Source organism: Hypanus sabinus, unplaced genomic scaffold, assembly GCF_030144855.1.
Source record: "Hypanus sabinus isolate sHypSab1 unplaced genomic scaffold, sHypSab1.hap1 scaffold_214, whole genome shotgun sequence".
In the NCBI taxonomy this organism is placed as follows: domain Eukaryota; kingdom Metazoa; phylum Chordata; class Chondrichthyes; order Myliobatiformes; family Dasyatidae; genus Hypanus; species Hypanus sabinus.
In genome coordinates this window covers 46,651-71,268 of record NW_026780246.1, presented here as the reverse complement: position 1 = coordinate 71,268, position 24,618 = coordinate 46,651, and the positions used below count along the sequence as shown (strand labels likewise).

At 45.2% G+C, this 24,618-nt stretch overlaps 1 protein-coding gene across 4 annotated transcripts in view; it reads left to right on the top strand.

Annotated features, from left to right (window-relative positions):
• LOC132387728 (NACHT, LRR and PYD domains-containing protein 3-like) overlaps positions 1 to 24,618 on the top strand; it is a 331,928-nt gene that overhangs the window by 269,876 nt on the left and 37,434 nt on the right. Inside the window, exons 2-3 of one of the 4 annotated variants that reach the window (XM_059960087.1) lie at positions 6,489 to 6,662; positions 24,444 to 24,536. In XM_059960087.1, coding sequence (XP_059816070.1) covers positions 24,476 to 24,536 — 61 coding nt within the window. In that variant the 5' untranslated portion in view covers positions 6,489 to 6,662; positions 24,444 to 24,475. Of the gene's footprint in view, positions 1 to 6,488; positions 6,663 to 8,560; positions 8,610 to 16,075; positions 16,097 to 16,978; positions 16,998 to 24,443; positions 24,537 to 24,618 lie in introns of those variants that run through there. The other 3 variants (XM_059960088.1, XM_059960089.1, XM_059960090.1) reach the window with 3 other exon arrangements.

Sequence of the window (24,618 nt, the reverse complement as noted above, 5' to 3'; positions counted from 1 at the left end):
ATTCCGCTTCTGATATTTATTTCGGATCTTTATTTTCAGACAACCAGTTGTCTGTGCATTGGATCAGTGATCAGGGAGATATTTTTTAAGCAATTCTGGCTCTGGTGCCTTTTGTGTTCCAACTGCTTCCTGCTGGCATGATTTACATTTTCCACAGGTTTCTAGTTTAATGTCTGTCCAGTCTGTATCCCACCACTTCAATGATATATATGAACCGTGTTGTTCAACCTCTGTCCATTCTGTATCCCACAACCTCAATGATATATATGAACTATCTTGTTCAACCTCTGTCCAGCCTGTATCCCCCACCTCAATGATATATATCAACCATCTTGTTCAACCTCTGTCCAGCCTGTATCCCACCACCTCAATGATATATATCAACCATCTTGTTCAATCTCTGTCCAGCCTGTATCCCACCACCTCAATGATATATATCAACCATTTTGTTCAAACTCTGTCCAGTCTGTATCCCACCACCTCAATGATATATATCAACCATCTTGTTCAACCTCTGTCCAGTCTGTATCCCACCACCTCAATGATATATATCAACCATCTTGTTCAACCTCTGTCCAGTCTGTATCCCACCACCTCAATGATATATATAAACCATCTTGTTCAACCTCTGCCCATTCTGTATCCCACCACCTCAATGATATATATCAACCATCTTGTTCAAACTCTGTCCAGTCTGTATCCCACCACCTCAATGATATATATCAACCATCTTGTTCAACCTCTGTCCAGTCTGTATCCCACCACCTCAATGATATATATCAACCATCTTGTTCAACCTCTGTCCAGTCTGTATCCCACCACCTCAATGATATATATCAACCATCTTGTTCAACCTCTGCCCATTCTGTATCCCACCACCTCAATGATATATATCAACCATCTTGTTCAACCTCTGTCCAGTCTTCATTGTGACGTATTTTATCTCATTTATTTATTTCTGAAATCGGTGTTTGTTACCTGGAAGTACCTGAGGATTTATTGAATACAGCATGAGCTAGGGTAAAGACAGCCACTACAATTTTAGTTTCAATGTTACCAAATGGCTGCTGAGTTGTTCTTTGCCAGACGGAACTCCCAGTATTTACAGTTGAGTCTGTTTTGGTGACGTTTGGAGAGGCAATTCCCCTGTTGCCAGGAACAGCCACAGGATCTGCAGGGAGTGGTGCACATTTTTCTCTCTCTGGTCCCTGCCCCTCACTGAGAGTTAGTGGCCTTGGGAGCAGATGTAACTGACTGATAGTGGGGCAGGAAGGATGTTGTGTTCATCAGATCGGAGAGCAACTTGGACAGTCTTATTCTGATACAGGGTCTCTTTCCACAAATCTAATCTGATGAAACAAGAGTCCAGCACTATTATTTCAATTTTATATTAAAAGCGTTTTATTCCTGTTGGCCTACAGGAAATGTGATAGCCAATAGTGCTGGGCAAGACCTCATTTAACAATAAGATAATGATAAATTGAGTTTAGTTTAGCTGCTGGAGACAATGTAAAACGTATCCCCGGTGTCTGTTGACTCACGCCCTGGTTTTACAGCCCGATCATTGGTCCAGCCAGATTATCATGAGGCTCCTGTTCTTCCGTGGGTTGATGGCGTGTTAGTTTTTGAACTCTGATTGGCCGAAACACTGCATCATATTACCGGAGCAAGGGGTCCTGGGAGAGTTGCTGTTCAGGCTGTAATCTTTGGAAACTACTACCGTGTTCTCATTCTCAAGTATTTTGCCGCACGAACGGTGTTTGTTACCTAGAAATAGCAGTGGATTTGTTTAATGCAGGATAAGGTAAGGTAAAGACAAACATTACAATTTTAGTTTCAACGTTATAAAATAGCCATTGTTTTAATGTTATATTAAGACACTTTACAAGAGGCTGTCAGGGTAGCAGTCTGACAACTGTTTTAATTCAAGTTGGATAATGCAACAGTACAATGATCCGAAAGACAAGAGTAAATCGATAGGAGAGTGATTTCAAAAGAAAAATTCGTTTTTGGAATGTCCGCGTCAAAATCCTATTGTTAATCCCATAGGGATGTTGTTGTATAGCTGAAGCAACAGTTCAGGCAAGGAATCCCACGAACATCCCAGAGTTGAAGCAGTTTCGTAACGCGGAATGGCCTAAAATTCCTCCAAGTCGATGTGCTTTAAGATCAACATTTACCAGAAGCACTTGGTTGAGGTTATTGCTGTACAGGGTGTGGGGGTGGGGTGTGGTCGCACCAATTATTGAAAACCAAGGTTCACAGACTTATTTTGAACAAGTACATGTAAAATTGAATCATGTTAATCTTGTCATAACGAGACTCAGAGCGTTTAAAATTGAACGCGTTTAAAATTCTTACTTTTTCGGTCATTTTTGGAGGGCCTCTTTCTGCATGTCAGAATAACAGCGCATGTGACCAGTAGGGAGTGGTAAACATTTATATCGCTCTCTATTCACCGTTGCTCAGTGAGAGTTAGTGGACCATGACCACATGTAACGGACTGATAAAGGGGTGGGGAGGATTTGTGAGCATTGACTGTGTGTACTGAATAATTCCTGTGTTGGAATGCAGGGAAAACTAATGATGATCCCTTGTCCCATCTGGTTCCATCTGCTCATTCCCCGCGCAACTTGTTTAAACTCTGTGCAGTCTGTATCCCACCAGCTCAATAATATGTATCAACCACCTTGTTCAACCCCTGTCCATTCTGTATTTCAGCACCTCAATGATATATCTCAAAATTCTTGTCAATTTCTGGCCAGTCTGTAATCAATAATTACAATCTTAGTTGCAACGTTGCAAAATGGCGAAATGTTAATCTTGACAGCATTTAAATTTGAGTCGGGTACTTTAATTTTTTGTCATTTTTGGAGAGCCACTTTCTCTGTTGCCAGGGTAACAGCCCATGTGACCTGCAGGGAGTGGTGCACATTGTTATCGCTCTCTGGTCACGGTCCCTCAGTGAGAGACAGCGGCCTCGGGAGCAGATGTAACATAGTGGGGTGGGGAGGATGTTGTAAGCATTGACTGTATTGACTGTATTATCCCTGTATTGGAATGAAGACAAAACTAATGAATATGGGCATTACATTTGTACAACTTTGTTCAGGCCATCACAAATGTCTTGTAATCAGTCAATAGCTGTGCATAATTTAAAGTAAAAAGAGAGAACATTGGACACATTCAGCAGATCAGGCAGCAACTTGGACAGTCCCAGTCCTGATACTGGCTCTTCCGCAGTTTCTCTTTCCACAAATCTAATCTGGTGAAAAGAGTTTCCATCACTATTAATTCAATTTTATATTAAAAACATTTTATCCCTGTTAGCCTACAGGAAATGTGATGACCAATTGTGCTGGGTAAGCCCTCATTTAACAATAAGAAAATGATAAATTGAGTTCAGTTTAGCTGCAGGGCACAATGCGAATCATATCCCCAGTGTCTTGTGACTCTCGCCCAGGTTATCGCGCCCGATCATTGGTCCATTCAGATGACCATCAGGTTCCCGTTCGGCCATAGGTTGATGGAGTGTTAGTTTCTGAACTCTGATTGGCGGAAGCACTGCAACATTATACCGGTAACAAGGAGTCCTAGTGTTGAGGTCTGGGCTCTAATCCTTAGTACTTATACAGATGGGACATGATGCTCCTCCTTCCAAATGAATCCGAAGTCTCGGGCATCTGGACATTGGCTGTGGGTATATCCCTGAATACACCACTTGCTGTGAGATGTGGGGACGATGTGCGAAGTTTCTGGCGTCTGTAAGTGACAGGTTCAGCCTTGTGACCCTGTGAGGTTAGGTCATGGGATATCATAGTTTTAGCTTCAAGTAAAATGGACCCGGGGATCAACCTGCCCAGGTTTATGAGGTGTTGAGCGAGTATTTCTGGTCTGTGTGTTCACTGTTAAGACCGTGTTTGTAAATCCCCCTTCACTGTCACACGCCTGCCAGGCAGTGGAAATCTAGCAGAAACTCAAGATACTGGAGATCTGCAGTAAAAACTGAAAATGTTTGAAGTAATTGTGACGAAATGTGTAAACCTGAATCGTCAAATTTGTTCTTCTCCCCACAGCTGTTCCTTATCTGCTGAGTGTTCCTGGTAATTCCAGTTTCCTTTTATTACTTTCACCCTGGACCGGTTTATATTTCCTGAAATGGACCTGATTTAACCTGGAAATCGAAATAGCTCGTTGTGTGATAGTAGAACATTAAAGCAAGCACAACTTTTCGCAGTAAATTGTTCTGGTATCAATTTGCCTGTTGTTCCTGGGAATCTGTTCAGTGCAGTTGTTGCTAACAAGGTTCACATGAATAATCTCAGGAATGATCGGTGTTATGTTTGAGGAGCATTTCATGGTTCTGGACCTGTGCTGGATGGAGTTCAGAGGGACGGTGGGGGTGGTGGGGGAATGTATGGTTAATAAACCTACTGAATTCTGAAAAGCCTGAATACATTGGACATGGAGAGGATGTTTCCATTAGACAGAGTTTGTGCTCTGAGAGCACCATCTTAGAATAAAGACGCCTACTTTTAAAATTGTGATGACAGACAGACAGACATACTTTATTGATCCCGAGGGAAACTGGGTTTTGTTACAGCCACACCAAACAAGAATAGAGTTGAAATATAGCAAAATAAAATCAGAAATAATTAAATAATAATAAGTAAATTATGCCAAGTGGAAATAAGTCCATGACCAGCCTATTGGCTGAGGGTGTCTGACACTCTGAGGGAAGATTTGAGAAGTTTGATGGCCACAGGCAGGAATGACTTCCTATGACGCTCAGTGTTGCATCTCGGTGGAATGAGTCTTTGGCTGAATGTACTTCTGTGCCTAACCAGTACATTATGGAGTGGATGGGAGTCATTGTCCAAGATGGCATGCAACTTGGACAGCATGCTCTTTTCAGACACCACCGTCAGAGAGTCCAGTTCCAACCCCACAACATCACTGGCCTTACGAATGAGTTTGTTGATTCTGTTGGTGTCTGCTACCCTCAACCTGCTGCCCCAGCACACAACAGCAAACATGATAGCACTGGTCACCACAGACTCGTAGAACATTCACAGCATCGTCTGGCAGATGTTAAAAGACCTCAGTCTCCTCAGGAAGTAGAGACGGCTCTGACCCTTCTTGTAGACAGCCTCAGTGTTCTTTGACCAGTCCAGTTGATTGTCAATTCGAATCCTCGGGTACTTGTAATCCTCCACCATGTCCACACTGACCCTTTGGATGGAATCAGGGCTCACCGGTGTTTTGGCCATTCTCAGGTCCACCACCAGCTCCTTAAATTTTTTCACATTAAGCTGCAGATGATTCTGCTTACACCAGGTGACAAAGTTTCCCACCGTAGCCCTCTACTCAGCCTCATCTCCCTTGCTGACAAATCCAACTATGGCAGAGTGATCAGAAAACCTTTGAAGATGGCAAGGCTCTGTGCAGTATTTGATGTCCGAGGTGTAGATAGTGAAAATAAGGAAGAAAGGACCTGTATAGCCCCAAAGCTGCTTACCACTCTGTCTGACACACAGTGTTGCAAGCGCATGTACTGTGGTCTGCCAGTCAGGTAATCAATAATCCATGACACCAGGGAAGCAACCACCTGGATCACTGTCAGCTTCTCACCCAGCAGAGCAGGGCGGATGGTGTTGAATGTACTGGAGAAGTCAAAAAACATGACCCTCACAGTGTTTGCCGGCTGTCCAGGTGGGCATAGACACGGTTCAGCAGGTAGACAATGTCATCCTCAAATCCTAGTCGGGGCTGGTAGGCGAACTGGAGGGGGTCTAAGTGTGGCCTAACCAAAGGCCGGAGCTGCTTTAGAACAAGTCTCTCCAGCGTCTTCATGATGTGTGAGGTCATTTCCACCGGTCTGTAGTCATTGGAGCCACTGGGGCGCGGTCTCGTCGGTACAGGAACGAGGCAGGACGTCTTCCACAGCACAGGAATCCTCTGGAGACTCAGGCTCAGGTTGAAGACATGGTGAAGTACTCCTCATAGCTGGAGGGGGGGGGGGCACAGGCTTTGAGCACCCCGGGGCTGACAACACCCGGGCTTGCAGCCTTGCCTGAGAAAAATCTCTTCAGCCAAAGGATGGCTGCTGTGTGGAAACTGTTGGCGCAGACGGTGGTGGAGGCTGCCCTTTGCGCATATTTATGGCAGGTTTAAATATGTTCATGTTTGCTCAGTAGCTTCAGGGTTGCAGGGTGATGGCAGGAATATGGTGTTAGAATAAAAATCATGTTTGAATGGTGGAGCAGACTCGATGGACAGAATCATCGAATTCTCCTCCTACATCTTGTGTCGGGCCATAACTGAACGATAACTCCTTCGTATCCCATATCAGGCATTGGGAAGTGCGAGGGGCAATTTCAGATTTGTTCTTTGAGATCGTTATATTTGTCTTCAACATTTAAACTTCGATAAACAGAAATATTTTTTTTTCTCATTTGTATTGCTAATGTGTTTTATTATCTGTCTAGTTAAAGTTAGACCTGCGATGAGCGATTTATTGGAAGAAAAACCGCAACTGAAAGGAAACCACGACTGAAGACGAGGGAACAGCAACAAGTGAACCAGCCCGAAGACTGAGAGCACCGACTGGACAGAACCCTCCTGACTCAGAGTTTCCATTGATTCGGTCAGCAGAAAGTCTGGTGAGTCTCATTTAGTCAAACACTGGTCCTTTCGACATTGCATATCAATACAAAGGAAGGTAGGAAACAATTGGAATGGGACTGAATGTGCCAGGTATGCCTATGTCAGACCGAGCTGCAATCACTCCAAGTCTGGTAATGTGTTGTCAGCAGCCCAGCTCTTTAAAGCCACTCACATTCCCTCAGTGTTTGCTCATTTCAAGCTTTTGCATGTTTTGAAGTAGATTTTGGTCAGTTCTGAGTGGGAAGCGGGAATAAGAGGTGTTTGTTTATACTTACTGTCTTTCAGAAATGTAATTGCTTGAACTTAATTTGTGCCGACTCACTAACCATATCCTGTACCTTCTGAACCAAATTATCGATCTACACGACAGATAAGAATAGGTGTCACCCCGGGAACATCACTAAGCGCGGAACTCAAGTCCAAGAAACAGCTTCTCACCGTTAGCTTCTGCTTCCTAACAACCACCTGTTTGCAGACTCTGAGGCCCTGTAACAAACCCAATGTTAACAACAAGATTAGACAGTATCTAATATAAAGAGGAACTTGTGCTTCCTGGGGGCAGGTCTGGCACATGTGACGCTCGCAAGGAAAACCTCAAGGAGGGCGATCAGCGGGAAAGGAAGAATGGACGAGGGAGTCGCGTAGGGTGCGGAAGTGTGGGGTTGGGGGGTAAGGGAAAGATATGTTTGTTGCTACTATCCCGTTTGAGATGGCGAAAGCTACGGAGAATTGGGCGCTGGACGCAGAACCTGGTGGTGTGGTGGATGAGGACCAGAGGAAACATCTCCCTTGTGGGGCCGCGGGTGGATGGGCTGAGGGCAGACGGAAGATGGGCGGAATAAATGCGGATTAGGGCAGCATTGCTGGGGAAGAAAGGAAGAAAGAGGACATCTCATTAGTTCTGGAATGAAAAGCCTCATCCTGAGAGCAGTTGCGGCGGGGACAGAGGAACTGAGAGAAGGGATGGAATAGGTATAGTGCAGGTAGCTGAGAGAATCAATGAGTTTATACAAGATGTCAGTGGATATACGACCTCCTGAGATGAAGAAAGATAGTTCGAGAAAAGGGTTCGACGAGTCAGTAAATGGACTAAGTAAACTTGACAGCAGGAGCAGGAAGAAGCAGCAATGCATTCTGAAGTGTTGTGTCAGAGGAGTAGGAAAGCGATACTGGTGCAGGCTTGGAACAAGGATTATTCCACATTCCCGGCAGTGGGTAGGGGTTAGGTCGAAGGTACATTGTGCTTATTGTAAATGTTATTGTGTAAGGGAGTGACATGACTTCACTTCTTTGTGCTTTGTTTAGATTGTACCTGTATTAAGGTGTAAAATCCCGCTCCCCATACTAACACTGGTTATCCAGACCAAAGAACAAACTGCCGCAGGAACTCAGTGGGTCGGGCAGCATCTGTGGAGGGAAATAGACCGTCAACATTCCGGCCGAGATCCTCCCTCTGGACTGAGAATGGACGGGAAATAGTCAGAGAAAAGAGGTGAGGGGTGGGGATGGGGCAAGAGCCGGGGAGTTAGAGGTGGATCCAGGTGAGGGGGGAGGTGGGAAAGTGGAAATAGTGACAAGGGTGGGGGTGTGAGTGGTTGGGGCAACACGAGGCTGCAGAAGATGGAATTTAATTCCATAGAGGATTAACAAAGTGGTTAGAGAGTATTTGTTATAGAGAGTGCGATGAAGATTCTCCGGACTGATCCCTGGAGTGGTGGGTATCGGCAAAGTGAAAATTATTTGGGATTTGATGAGATTTTACCTGGAATATGGTGTAATATCCTGTTCCTCATAAAAACACGGGTTATACAGACCAAAGAACAAACTGCGGGAGGAACTCAGAAGGTCGTGCAGCATCTGTGGAGGGAAATGAACAGTCAACATTTCGGGCCGAGACCCTCCCTCTGGACTGAGAGTGGACGGGAAATAGTCAGAGAAAAGAGGTGAGGGGTGGGTATAAGGGTGGGCTGGGGAGGGAGAGGTTGATCATGGTGTGGGGGAGGCCGTGGGGTAGAAGTGGCGACAGTGGTTGGGAACTGAGTGGTGGGGTCAGTACAGAGCTGCAAATGATGGTGCCAAGATGAGGCCACCCTCGCGGTGGACGGTCAGCTCGTTAACTTCCGGCTGGGTTCCCTCACCTCATGGTATGAATATCGATTTCTCAATTTGGTGATCAACATTTCCAATTTCCACACTTACGCTATTCGCCAGTCTGACCTTTTACTGCTTTTCACCTGCCCACTACTTCTTTGTGGAACCCCTCTTACTTATCTTCAGTCCAAAACGAGGGTCTTGGCCCGGAATGTCCACTGTTTGCACATTTCTATGAATGCTATCTGACCTGATGCCTGCCTGCTGCATTTTGAGGAAATTATTTTCATAGAGTATTGACAAAGAGGTTAGGGAGTATTTGCTACAGAGAGTGCGATAAAAATTCAGCAGACTAATTCCGAGGCTGTTGGAATTCTTAAATGAAGAGCGATCAAATTCGAAAACTCTTCCATTTGGGGAATTGAGGACTGACAAGTGAACACACTGAAATACCAAACATCTTTAAAGAGTGAACTGAGGATCCGAGTCTCTGAGACAGGTGACGACTGTTCGAGACTGAGATGAGGAAATGTCTCCACTTGGAGGGTGGTAAATGTTTGCAAGTCCCCAGCACAGAGGGCGGTGAAGACTCAATGACCTTCTTTACATAAAACAGTGGCCGGCAGATGTGTGGAGCCGAAGGGATCGAGGAAATGAAGATCGGGCAGAAACATGTGGCTGAGATGGAAGAAAAGCCTCCATTTGTTGATGGTTAGACGGGCTGAATGGCCCCTGCTGGTGTTTCTGACTTGATGTTTCAGTGTTCCTGTACATTAAGGCCAGAGGATTGTGAATAGAAATTAGTGTTTATAAACATAGACTGATTTAGATCAAACCTGCATAGTTCCGTTCTGTGTATAAATTCTATGTGAGCCCGGCATGGGGATGAGCTCTTGACTCTATGACCAGGGAAAGCGGAAAGGGGAAGTGTACAGAGCAAAGCGTTGAAATGTATCTGCTGTCAATATGAAATACTGTGGAAAATGCAGCATGTGGGTCGGGCGGTATGTGATGGGCGATCAGCGGAGTCACCGGTTCAGTAAGGAGAACCCCCACAAGTCACCTGATCCCGTTTCCCGCTCCCATTTTACCACAGATCTGCAGCATCTGCGGATCACCCCCCCTCCCCCCCGTGTATGTGTAGATTCATTTTCCGTCCGTTCAGACAAGGCAGTGAGATCCCGATCTGTCACGTTCACTCATTGAAGGCTTTTTTTTTTCTTGACTCCACTCCACTATTATGACCTGCTAAGCGTAGCCAATGTTTCCCGATGTTTGATCGTATTTCTGAGAGAATTAAGCTTTTTCCAATCATCTGGGCTTCTCAAAAATTTTTAAACTTCTGTTAAGCCTCCCTCTAGAAGTTCAGAAATAGCAATCTAGGCCGAATACCATTTCCACACGATTAAAACGGGCTATCGGTTTATTAGTTTTCTGTTGTATTTTTGCACTACTTATTTAATTATATACTTATTGCATTTCATTGTGTCCGATATTGTTATGTATTGCATTCTGGTGCTGCCGCAGATTCATTTAAATGCATTTATCAGAAAATGAAGTTTCCCTCCTGAATTTCCAAAGGAAGACTCCAGCTGTCTTATAATTCCGCACAATTAAAATGCGGAAACAGTTTATTATTTTTGTCATGTACCGAGGTTCAGTGGAAGTCTTGTAATCGGTAAAATCCAGGCAGGTCAATACAGTATATTGAGGTGAAATCGGGTAAATCAATAACAGCGTAACAAATTATTGTGGTTAGAGAGTAAGTGCGGTGCAGGTATATATGTGGTGCAAACTCACATCGAGGTACATTGTGGGGTCAGGAATCCATCTCGTCACACTGGGAACATTCAGTTCGCTTATAACAGCAGAATGGACACGGTCCTATGTTTCTGTTCTATTTTATCTTCGACCCGATGGGAGGTGAGAAGTGAGAATGTCCAGGTCTGTGCGGATCTTTGATTATGTTGCCTGCTTTACTGAGGCTGCGGGTAGGACAGAGAGGGTTCATGAAGGGGAGACTTGTTTCTCTGATCTGCTCAGCTGTGTCACAGTTCTCTGCTGTCTTCAGTCCAGCAGGTATCTCATCAGCTCAGTGCTATACTTATATCAACAACGTTTCTTCCAACAGTTGTCTTCATTGTGAAGTATTTTCTTCCGCCTTGTACCTCATTGAGTTTTCCAGGAATTGCTTTTTGTTGGCTAAAACTACCAGAGGTTTAACTGAATCAACACGCGGGGTAAATAGAGCCATTAAAATTTCAGTGTTTCTGTTACAAAATGGCTGCTTTGTTAATCTTTGTCACAATGTAACTCATAGCGGATGATGTGGATTTTGTTATTTCCTCTCTCAATTATCTTTTGGCGAGTTACTTCCTCCGTTTCCACGGTAACAACTGGCCAGAACTGCAACAGGAGTTGCACAATTTTATCGCTCTTTGGTCACTGCCTCTCAGCATCCTGTCAGTGGCCTCTGGAGCAAATGCAACAGAGTGACAGTGGGAGGAAAGGAGGCTGTGGGCATTGACTGTGTGGAATGTATTACACCAGGGTCAGAGTGGACTGAGAACTAACATATTAATGGTTGTGGCGATGGCATTTTCATCACACGGCCGAACAGTTTGGGGTGACACAAACATTTCTACAATCAGATTGTATCTGTGTGTTCAATAGAGAGGAAATACTACTGTTGCAGGGAACTTAAAGCAAGAAGAAGAAAATGCAGGATACGCCCAGCAGGTCGACAGCACCTTGAGCAGCCCCATTTATGAAACCGGGTCTTCCACTATTTCTACTTTCACAGATGTAGCTGAGATCCCAGCATTTTCTATTGCATAATTTTACATTATGAACATTTTGTTCCTGCCACACTGTGGAAAAAATGGCAGCTAACAGTGCAGGGTTAGATCCCACACAGCGATGACACAGGGATCAAATGTGCTCGGTTTAGCTGCTGTGGACAGGCTGAAGGACATCCTCATCCTCTGTACCGACCGGGGAACCAGCCTGAGCACCGGCACCGGCAGAGGGTCATTAGGTTCCAATTCACGATAGTTTGTGAATTGGAAATGTCCAGGAACACCACGGCAAATCGCTGGCACCAAACATCGCAGAGTTGTGTGTTATTATATTGGGACGAAGTCTCTGAGAAAATGGAATGGGCTGTTTGGGGCTTCAGTCCACTTGGTAATTATACAGGTGTTTATTGGGAACTTCTCAGTCTGCAGTGAAGCCGAGGATCCGCGAGATTGGACATTGGTTGTACGGATATCACCGACTACAACACGTTTTATCTGTCAAGCCGACTCGATGACAGGAAGCAGAGAGTGAAGACTGAAGATTGATTTATTGAATGGAGGTTTGTGACGAGTGGCATGCAAGTGATAGCACTGAGGCCTCTATAATTCATTAATCAGGACATTTACTTGAATGTGAATGTGCATGGCATCGTCAGCAAGTTTGATATGAAATTCGGAAGTATGCTTGATATTACAACAGGATACAATGAATTTAAAGAGATCTTGATCAGTTATAGAGTTGGGATGTGGAATGGCAACTGTTTTTCAAATTGGACGAGTGACTGATGGTGCATGATGGACAGTCAGTCCATGGTGGGACTGAAATAGTGAATGGTGGGACACCGAGTGTGTGGAACAGAGAAACCGGGGAGTACAATTGTACGTTTTCCTGAAAGTTCAGCAAAGAAGGCTTTAACCATGCTGGCCTTCATCAGTTGTGGCATTGAGCTTTGGGTTATGGGCATTATATTGTGGTTACATAAATTACTGGTGAGGCTATTACAGGCCTATTCATAGCCAGAGGTTTGGCCAAGCTGGATCTTTATTCCGCTGAGCACAGGAGAATGAGGTGGTATTGTAGAAGTTTATAAAATCAGGAAGGGACATAGATAATTTGGTTGGTCGTGGTATATTCTCTCGGATTCAAGATCCAAGTTATTTAATGTCATTCCAGTACACAAGTGAAAAGGAGAATAACATACTCTGGATCTGACGCAGGAACAATAGAACAAACACAGGAAGATAAAGAGCACAATTATAAAAACACACACTACATATGATAGCTTTAAACATTGAACGTATGTCCATGAAATGATAATAGGAAGAGGAGTGTCTGGACATATGGTGACTGACAGGAAATTTTAAAATAGTGGTGATGGGGGTGTGGAGCGGTGAGTTAGTGGGTGGAGGTGTTGATTTCCTTCACTGTTTGAGAAAATAACTATTTTTGAGTCTACTGGACCTGGAGGTGATGCCACGTAGCCTTTCCTGTTGGGAGTGGGTCAAAGAGTCCATGCGCAAGACCGGGTGGGACTGTTGCCGGCCTCTTTCCCGCATGCACTGCACATAGTCCATTCTTTGCAGCCTTTTTAGAAAGTAGAGATGTTGGGGAGCGAGCATTGTGGAATGTGTTCTGGGACCATGAGGGGTTGTGTGAGATGTGCACGCCCAGGAGTTTGAAACTGCTTCGGGTTTCCACAGCTGCTGATGTAAAGACGTGTGTGAGTGGTGCAAGTTCTCCTGAAATGGACAACCATCTCCTTTGTCTCGTTGACGTTGAAGAAGAGGCTAACCAGTAGTCATTTGCTTCTGAAGGTATAGATTTGAAGACACATGAGTGAAGTGTTGACGATGGCCGTGAAGTCATCAGTGAGCTGGTGTCCACACTGACGGAGTACATGGACTGGGATGTTTTCTGGCCCGGCTGCCTCACAGGGGTTGAATCTCTGAACAGTCCTCTCATCTGCTGTTGTTACATTGTGTGGCTGTTCTCCTCGGAGAGTGCAGCTTTCGTGACTTGCTCGAGTTTCGAGCCTCGAAGCATTGTTTAGAGCGCACGGGAGGGGAACGTGACTCATGCAGTCAGCGCCATTTTTCCCAACGTAGTCTGTAATGCCGTTGATGCCCAGTCAAATATACCAAGGATTCTTCCCCAGGGTTGGGGAGTCCGAAGCCAAAGGCCACAGATACAATGGAGCGGAGAGACCAGAGACACCTGAGAGGCCATCTCAAAACACAGTGCGTGTGAGTATCTGGAACGATCTGCGCAGTGTTTGCATCGTTGGTTCTCTGCCTCTGGTTCAGCTTTCTCACCATGTTTGGAAATTCCCACTCATTTTCAGCTGTCTGTGACTCAAGTTGTAGGAGACCTGAAATCAAATCAGAAAATGTTTGAAGCCATTCCGACACAGCGAGTTGGAGCTGAAACATTAACTTTGTTTCACTTCACAGATATTCCTTATCTATTGACTGTTTCTCGCATTTTCATTTATTTTTAGAACATTACATTGGAATGATTTACGTCTCCTGGGAAATGGAATTGTATAGGACACACAACGTAATCATTCCCTTACAGAAACAGGGCTTTCAGACAATCTAGTCAGTGTCATTCTCCGCCTAGGCCCATATACGTGCACCCAGACCACAGCCCTCAATACCTCCCTTATCCATGTACCCATAGAAAATTCTCTTAAATTTTGCAATTTAACCTGAATTTGCATTCGTGAATTCTGATCGAAATAGTTCCTCCTCAGATTCCCCCTTAATATTCCACTTTTTGCCCTAAATCCATGACCTCACCAAACCTGAGGGGCAAAAAACTACATGAGTTCACGCTATCTATACCATCATAGTTTGTATACCTCAAGCAGGGGTATCCTTTGTAAACCTCTGGCAGGGGTTCGCAGTCTGGGAGCCACGGGCACCACGGTTAATGGTAGGGGTCTGTGGCATAAAACAAGTTTCATCACAATCTCTTGTGCTTCACAGATTTCTAACTTGTTCAATCTACCCCTGTGACTCAGCTCCTTAAATACTAACAACATCCGTGACTGCCAGGCCTCCTGCCGTCTCTACACTTGCCTGCCAAGAGCTATTTAGAGTAAGCTGGTCCATCTCTGACGCATCCGTGCGCTTTCCTGATCTCTCCATCTCCAGAGACAGGTTGTTAACCAACATCTTTTATAAACTTACTGATTCCCGTGATAATCTCAACGATAACTCTTCCCAGCCTATCACCTGTAAATTTTCTCAGTTTCATTGCTCCCCCGGCATCTGTTCACAGGATCCGGCAGTCCTCCCCCCACTATTGATGCAGGCCTCAGTCACATTTACCGTACTTCCGTGCTCACCCCATCTTCCTACCACCGTAACAGTGATAGAGTTGCTCTTGTCCTTACCTACCGCCCCTTCAGCCTCTGCAACTTCCACCATCTCCAAAGAGATCTTACAGCTAAACATATTTTCAACTTCCTCGCCCACCCCAACCTCTTCTTTCAACAGGGATCACTCCCTCCATAATTCCCTTGTTCATTCATCCCTCCTCACTAATCTCCCTCCATCCACTTATCCCTACAAGTGGCCTAAGTGCTACAACTACCCGTACACCTCCTCCCTCCCCTCCATTCAGACACAAAACAGTCCTTCCAGCTGAAGCGACACTTCACCTGCGAATCTGCTGGTGTCATCTATTTTATCGAGTGCCCCCGATGCGGCCTCGTTTACATTGGTGAGAACAGCCATAAATTGGGAGACCATTTTGCCGAGCATCCCTGTATCATCTGGCACAAGGGAGACTTTGCAGCGGCCAAACATTTTAATTCTGATCCCCATTCCGACGTCCCGGTCAATGGCCTCTTCTTGTGCCAAGATGAGACCGCCCTCAGGGTGGCGGATCAACATCTTATAATCCATCTGGGTCCCCTCCAACCTGATTGTATGAATAATGAATTCTCCTTCCAGTAAACAAAGCCCCCCCCTCCCCCCCCCCCATTCTGAACTTTCATTTCTCCCTGGGTCCCCTCATTCCCTTTCTCCTATTGACAACGCTCTGATTCTTTCCTCTCCAGCCCTTGAACTGACCATCACTTGACTTCACCTATCACCTTCCAGCTCCCCACTTTATCCCCACACCCCCCCCCCCGACCTTTGTATTCAGATCACTTCCCCCTCCTGCTCAGGAATGAAAAAGGCTCGTGGTCCAAACTGTGGACAGTTTACTCTTTTCCATAGCCACTGTCTGCTGTGGTGAATTTCTCCAGAATTTTGTCTGTGTTACTCTGGATTTCCAGCGTTTGCAAGCTTTCTCGTGTTTAAGTGTGGCAATGACCGTAAGAATTATTTGGGCTTTGTTAAGATTGTACCTGGAATATGATGTAAAATCCCGCTCACCATACTAACATGGGTTATACAGACAACAGAACAAACTGCCGGAGGAACTCAGTGGGTTGGGCAGCATCTGTGGAGGGAAATGGTCCGTCAGCATTTCGGGCCGAGCCCCTCCCACTGGACTGAGAGTGGACGGAAATAGTCAGAGAAAAGAGGTGAGGGGTGGGGATGGGGCAAGAGCTGGGGAGTGAGAGGTGTATCCAGGTGAGGGGGGAGGTGGGAAGGTGGAAATAGTGATAGGCGTGGGAGGTGAGTGATTGGGACAACACGGGGCTGCAGAAATGGAATCAAATTCTGTGGAAGATTATCTAACAAGTAAGAGAGAGTTTGTTTTAGAGATTCACCAGATTGATTCCTGGAGGACGTTGAAGTCTCAGTGATCGTCTTCACATAAAACAGAGGCCGGCAGTTGTGTGGAGACCGAAGGGATCGAGGAAATGAGGATAGGGTATAAACATTTTGCTGAGATGGGAGAGCAGCCGCCATCTTGTTGATGGTTTGATGGGCTGAATGGCCACCTCCTCCTGTTTCTCACTTGATGTTTCAGTGTTACTGTCCAGTGAGGCTCCGGGGGAATGTGAATAGAAATTAGTGTTTATAAACGGAAAAGTGATTTCAATGAAACCTGCACAATTCTTCTTCGGGTGGGAATTCAGTGTCGGACCGGGATGAGAATTGATCCAGTAACTCTGAGAACCGGGTGGTGGAGCGATGGGGACGGCGAAGATGCAGAGGGAGATATTAAAAATGTAGCTGGGCTAAATATGAAATAATATGTAAAATGCGGCCTGTAGATCGGGCAGTGTGTGAGGGGCGAGGAGCAGAGTCACCGGTTCAGACGGGAAACCCTCCACCCGTCACGTGATCCAGGTTCTCACTCCCATTTCAAACGCAGATCTGCAGCATCTGAGGGTTTCGCTTCCGAAGCCCCGCCCCCACTCTCACAGTCTCCGGATGGGCGGGGGTTTTCGTTCCGTTCTCTGTTGAAGCGGATCGTCGTCTGGGAGCCGGAGGACCGATCGCTTTCTGCGGGAACAATTGATCAAGTTCTCATCGGTGGGTATTGATAACCGGTCACTACGGGTAAACGTGACCTACATTTTCCCATCGGTGAGTACGGAAGTCGATCCCGGGGGAAGTTGGGCACCTGATGATGGGCAGGGAGTCCCGTTAACATCCTCGAACCGGTGGTCTCGTCCCGCTTCCAGGACACAACCTGTCGTGGTCGGTCCAGGTTATGGGACCTTTACACCGAACCGCCTGAGATGAGCTGCCGTTCAGCTCCTGGTGTTCTGCGTCCCGGGAGCGGGATGAGGTGGTGATGCCGAGACTGAACCCATCCATTAAGATGTACCTGGTGAACTTTACCTCCATCACCCGGGCCGGTACTGGATCCAAACTTCACTTGTATGGATGCCTGGGGTCGATAATTGTTTTACATATTTGCAGCACACTGGAAGCGGCCGTTCGGCCTATTGTGTTCTTGCAGACCGCGAGGGTTAACCAGAGTAATCGCACCCTCGGGACACTCCTCCACGTGTATGAGTAGTTTCATCTTTCCCAGTTCAGACAGGACAGAGAAATCCAGATCTCTCACGTCCTCTCGGGGGACTGGGAAGTTTATTTCCATCTTCTTTCCATTACCACAACTTGCCGAAATGCTGACAGTGTTTCCCGATATCTGGCCCTATTAATGAGAGAATTAAGTCTTGTTCATTTATCTGGGTTTCTCGGAAAAGTGTCCACTCCCTCCAAAATTTCCAAAGGAGCAACCCAGGCTGTCTAATATTTCCACACGATTGAAATGTGGAATGTTTTCCATGTACCGAGGTGGAATAAAAATCATGTCTTTGGTATCATCCACAGAAATCAATACATTGCAGCAGTACATTGAGGTAAAACAAATCATTCTGGTTACAGAGAAAGTGCAGTGCTGGTAGTTATGTGGTGCAAGGTCACATCGATTTAGACTGTGAGGTCAGGAGTCCACTCGTCACGCTGTTCGCTTCTAACAGCAGAATGGACACCGTCCTTGAGCCCAGTGGCATGTTTCTGTGTTATTTTATCTTCGCCCCGATGGGAGGGTGAGAAGTGAGAATGTTCAGGGTTGTGGGGATCTTTCATTATGTTGTCTGTTTTACTGAGGCAGTGGGAAGTATAGACAGAGTCCATGGAGGGAGGGTTGGTTTCTATTACGTACTCAGCTCAATCACTGTTCTCCGCTATTTCATTCAATTAAAGGAAGAGCAGTATCCATATGAAGATGTGAAGTATCGAATGGGATACTTTCTGCGGTGAATTGATAAAGTGTGTCGAGTAGAAAATGACATATACCAAAATTCTTATTGTTTGTTCTGGCTTTGTTATATTGGAATCTGTTATCTACCAGTGTGTACTATTATTATCTATTATCTGTGTATTGCGGGAGGAACATCAGAGACCGCCCTTGATCCCATTCTCCCATCTGGCTCCATCTGCTCATCACCTGCCGATCTGGTTCAACCTCTGTCCAGCCTCTGTCCCACCAAGTCAGTGTTATATATCAGCCATCTTGTTCAACCTCTGCCCAGTCTGTATCCCACCACCTCAATGATATATATCAAACATCTTGTTCAACCTCTGTCCAACCTGTATCCCATCACCTCAGTGATATATATCAACCATCTTGTTAATCCTCTGCCCAGCCTGTATCCCACCACCTCAATGATAAATATCAACCATCTTGTTCAACGTCTGTCCAGTCTGTATGCCATCACCTCAATAATATATATCAACCATCTTGTTTAACCTCTGCCCAGACTGTTCCTATTGCTACAATGATATATTTCTACAAACTCTCTTTTAAACTTTGTCTTCACAATCAAGTTTTGCTTTCCATCTTTTCCAGAATTGTTTTTTTTTTGACAGTTAGGACTACCAGTGGTTTAACTGAACACAGCACGTGGCAGGGTAAAAAGCAGTCATTTCTATTTTAGTTTCACCTTTACAAAATGGCTACAGTGTTAACCTTTGCCATAATGTAACCCATAGCATCTGAAGTTGTGTTTGTTATTTCATTTTTTGTTTATTTTCAGTGAACCAGTTCCTCCGTTTCCAGGGTAACGGCCCCTCAGAGCTGCAGCAAGTGTTGGACTTTTTATCGCTCTGTGGTCACCGCCTCTCAGCGCAGAGACAGTGACCTCAGGAGCAAATGTAACAGAGTGATTGATAGTGGGAGAAAAGGATGCTGTGATCATTGACCGTACGAAATGTGTTACACCAGGGTCAGAATGAACTCAGAACTAACAGAGTGGTTGGGGTGGGATGGTATTTACAGTTTAGGATGGCAATCAGTTACTATCTGTGCATTAAAATGAAGAGGGAGAAAATACTACAGTTGCAGGAAATTTAAAGTAAGGAGGAGAAAATACTGGAAACGCTCAGCAGATCGGCAGCATCTCGGACAGTCTCAGTTCTGGAACTGGGTCTTCCACCATTTTTCCTTTCAGAGATGTATTCTGATGTACTGAGTTCTCAGCATTTTCTACTGTATAATTTTACATTTTGTTCCTGCTACACTGCAGGAAACGTGGCAGCCAGCTGTGCTGGGCAAGATCCCACACAGCAGGAAGATTGTGATCAAATGTGCTCGGTTTAGCTGCTGGGATCAGGCTGAAGTGTATCCGCATCCTCTATACAGACCGGGGAACCAGCCTGAGCACCGGCCCCAGCAGCATTAGGTTCCAATTCCAACTCAGTTTGTGAATCGGAAATGGCAGGAACTCCACGGCAAATCACCGGCACCAAAGCGTCTTTGTATGGGTGATGATATTGGGCTGGTGACTCTGAGGATATGGAACTGGCAGTATACAGGCTTCAGTCCAGGTTGGTATTTCAACAGCTGGGATCGGAATTTTCTGTCTGCAGTGAAGCTGAAATCCCGGGATGTTGGACATTGGCTAACGGAAGATCACCGTCTAAATTGCCCACTAGGACATCATCAGTCAAGTAATTTGGAGATTATTTAAGAGTTAACTAGGGAGTTAGGTGAAGTTGGGCAGTGACTTTGTTCATCTGAACTTTGTTAAAGTCTGTAACAAGATTCCGCATGGCAGCTGATCGGGAAGGTTCGGTCACGTGGGAGTCACGGGGAGCTGGCGAGGTGGATTCACACCGAGCTCGAGAACAAGAAGCAGAGGGAGATGATTGAAAATGGTTTTATCGAATGGAGGCATGTGACCGGTGGGATGTGTGTGTCAGTGTCGAGACCTCTGTAATTAATTCATGACATTGATTTATATATGAACGTACATGGCACGGTGAGCAGGTTTGAATTGAATTAAAATGAATTGATTTCCTAAATCCTTCACATACATGTGGAGTAGAAATCTTTACGTTACGTCTCGATCAAAATGTGCAATGAAAGTAATTTATAATATATTGAACAGTCCATATAATACAGAGTACACTCAATTGAGCGTGTGTTAACTAGTCTGATGGCCTGGTGGAAGAAGCTGTTCAGGAGCCTTTTGGTCCTGGCTTTTATGCTGCGGTCCCGTTTCCCGGATGGTAGCAGCTGGAATAGATTGTGGTTGGGGTGACTCTGGTCCGCAGTGATCCGTCGGGCCCTTTTTACACACCTGTCCTTTTAAAGGTCCTGAATCATGGGAAGTTCACAACTGCAGATACGCCGGGCTCTCCGCACCACTCTCTGCAGAGTCCTGCAATTGAGTGAAGTAAAGTTCCCATACCAGATAGTGATGAAGCCAGTCAGGATGCTCTCAGTTATGCCCCTGTAGAAAGTTCTTAGGATTTGGGGGCCGATACCGAACTTCCTCAACCGTCTGAGGTGAAAGACGTGTTCTTGTGCCTTTTTCACCGCACAGCTGATGTGAACAGACCACGTGAGATCCTCGGTGATGTGGATGCCGAGGAACTTAAAACTGTTCACCCTCTCAACCCCAGATCCATTGATGTCAATAGGGGTTAGTCTGTCTCCATTCCTCCTGTAATTCACAACCAGCTCCTTTGTTTTTGCGACATTGAGAGGAAGGTTGTTACTTTGCCACCACTGTGTCAGAGAGATGACCTCTTCCCTGTAGGCCACCTCGTTATTGCTTGAGAGGAGGCCAATCTATGCGGTGTCGTCGACAAACTTAATTAGCAGATGAGAGCTGTGGGTGGCGACACAGTCATGTGCAGACAGGGAGACTAAATTCGGGAGACCGGCTTATCAGGCAACAGGTGACAATGAATTTCAAAGACATCTTGGTCAGTTATGGAGATGGGCTGAGCAATGCCAAATGGTTTTCAACTTGGACAAGTGAGCGATGGTGCATTTTGGACAGTCAAACTAGGTGAGACTGGTGTAGTGAATGGGAACACAACAAGTGTTGCGGAACAGAGCAACCTGGGAGTACAAGAGTACAGTCACTGAAACTGGACGTGCAAGTATAGAGGGTGGAAAAGAAGGATTTAGTCATGCTGGCCTTCATCAGTTAGGGCATTGAATTCCGGATTATGGGCATTATATTGTTGGTGTGGCGACACAGAGTATTCTGTACAGTTGTGTTGACCCTGCTGCAGGAAAGATACTATCAAGTTGGATCGGGTGCAGACGAGATTGCTGAAGATGCTGCCTGGACTAGAGGGCCGAGTCATAGGAAGAGGTTGGCCGAGTTGGATCTTTATTCCAGAGGAGAATGAGGGTGACATTGTAGGAGTTGATGAAATCAAGTGGCATAGATAATATGGTTAGTCGTGTTATTATCCCCAAGGTTCAGGATTCAAGATTGTTTACAAATGTAAAGGAGAACAAAATAATTGTTATTCTGGATCCAAAGCAAGTCCTTGTAAATTTCCTCTGTGCTCCCTCTATCGTTTCCTGTGGTGAGGTGACCAGAACTGAACACGGTACTCCCAAGTGGGGTCTAATCAAGGTCTTATATTTCTGTAACATTACCTCAATTCCATGGTTGATAACTCAATTCCATGGTTGATAAATGTCAACACAATATGCTTTCTTATCAACACTGTCAACGTGTGCAGCAGCTTTGAGTGTTCAATCGACACGCACCCCAAGATCTCACTGATCCTCCAAATTGACAGGAGTATTACCATTAATATTATATTATCTTGAAATTTGACCGAAAAGAACCACTTCACGCTTATCTGTATTGAAATTCTTCTGCCACTTCTCTGCCCAGTTCTGTATCCTATCGATGTTGACCTGTAACATCTGACAACCCTGCAGACGATCCACAACACTCCCAACTTTTGTGTCTTCAGCAAACTTACTAACCCATCCTTCAACTTCCTCATCCGGGTCAGTTGTAAAAATCACAAAGAGAAGGGGTCACAGAACAGACCCAACGGAACACTATCGGTCATCATCATCCACGCAGAATACAAAATATCTACAACCGCCCTTTGTCTTCTGTCGGCATGCCAATTCTGGATCCACAAAGCAAGGTCTCCTTGGATCCCATCCCTCATTATTTTCTAAATGAGCTTTCCATGGGGAACCTTAGCTAAACTCTTACTGAAATGCATAGACAGTACTTCCACTGCTCTACCTTCATCAGTGTGTTTTGGTACATTTCAAAAAATTCAATCAGGATCATAAGGTGTGACCTGCCTTCGACAAAGCCGTGCTGACTACCCCTAATCAGATTATGTCTCTCCAAATGCTTACTGGTCTATAATTTTCTCAGTTATCTACTCCCTTTCTTAAACAAGCGAACAACATTTGCAAACTTCCAATCCTCTGGCACACCTCCCCACCTCATTGATGATGTGAAGATCGTCGTCAGGGGATTAGCAATCTCCTCCCTCGATTCATACAGTAGCATGGGATTATCTTGTTCAGTCCCAGCGACTTATCTAACTTAAAACATCTCAAAGGATCCAGTGCATGCTCGTTCTTAAAGTCCATACACTCATGTGTTTCAGTCTGCTGTAAGTCATCCCCACAATTGCCAGGGTCCTTTTCACTGGTGAAAACTGAAGCAACATACTCAGCATCTCAGAATAATCAAATGATCGGCAGGTTGAGAAACATCTGTTGAGAATGTAGCGGTGAAATGTAACCAAGCTAATTTGCCATTGCTGGCGACCCCCCCCCCACAGGTTTGTTCTACTTACATGACGTGCCCTCAAATCCAATAATGATTGTTACAAATGTCAGTGATAAGTATTCGATCCTTTATTAGAAATCAGTAAACATACAATCTTGAAGCGATGAAACTGATCTGAACCCAAGTTTAAGTTCAGCGTATTTGAGTGGATAATAACAAAATATATGACATCCGTCAGTCCCCAGCTGGGTAGTGTAGACGGCCCCCGTTAGTCTCCATAGACATGGATTTGCACCTTGGGAAGTTTCCAGGGCGCAAGCCTGGGCAAGGTATTTTTCTTATGGAAGACCGGCAGTTGCCCAAGCTGTAAATCTCTCCTCTCCACGCCACCGATGTTGTCCAAAGGAAGGGCATTATGGCTGTGTACTGCATGGAACAAAGCACAAATATATAACTGACTCCCTTTGCGTGTACTACACCCCTACTGATGCAACTAGTTACCATAAAAACATCATAAATACACAACGCAAGATGCAATGCTGATAGAGAACAGATACATGGCTCCTACACACAGGCTCAGCTCTGATACAGGGTCTTCCACCTGAAATATTAACATACTCTCTGTCTTGTTGAATAACTCCAGCATCTTATTTTACTTATTTTAATGATTTTTCCCAACTTGTTGTTCTGGATGTATGGCATATTGACATTGTGTTTACCAAGGTGTTTAACTAACTATCTGAGAATAGCCAGGTGATATGCTCAAAGAAATATTAACCGAGTTTTGGTACTAATAATGGCCTTAAAAGTCCTGCCGGAAAAAAAAAAAACTATAGTGGTTCAGGACAAGATGTCACGATGCTATAGGTGATATTGCATTGTTCAGGGTGTCAGAGTGTCTCTCTATAGACTCAAATCCTATATTGCCGTAGGTGTCAATGCCAGGCGATGTTAAACTGAAAGGAGACGGTGAGAATCAGGAGTGACTGAGAAATCTGTATAATCCAGTGACGAGAGGAATCGTCAGCATCGTCTCATCAGCAGAAATGTTTCAGCTCACACTGCTGTAACACTTGTCCATTACTCACCACAGCGCCACCAGTGGTAGGAGGACCAATGCAATGGGCGCTGTCTGCTCAATCTGCCTTGCCATTCCGTAGAAGCAACAGTCCTGGTCCGGGACACAAGATTGGTTCCAAAAAGGGAATTGCCTGCAATGCAGAGAGTAGATACCCTGGAGAATCCTGGTCTAATGTACAATGCATGGAGAGATCGGAAATGGACATTGTGTGACTGTGGGTGAATGGGCGCAGGTGGATCAGGCCATGACAAAGCTTCAGTAGATCGGCCCAAGATGTTTGGAAGTGTTTGCCTCCGTTTAAAAACAAAACTGTGTTCTCCTTTAATTAATGTCTGACCCTCCTGTTGTTGTTTTGTTTTGTTACAGAACAGTAAAAATTGATAACACCTGTCCCCAAAATGCATCAAGGTTCCAGCAGTGGAGGAGCTCCAGTGACGTCAACAACGGGAAAGGACACGGGTATGTTGGCGAATTATTTAAATTTATAAATACTCTGCTGATGCTGTGTCTGAGTTTAATGCATTATAGGCAATTCACAAAA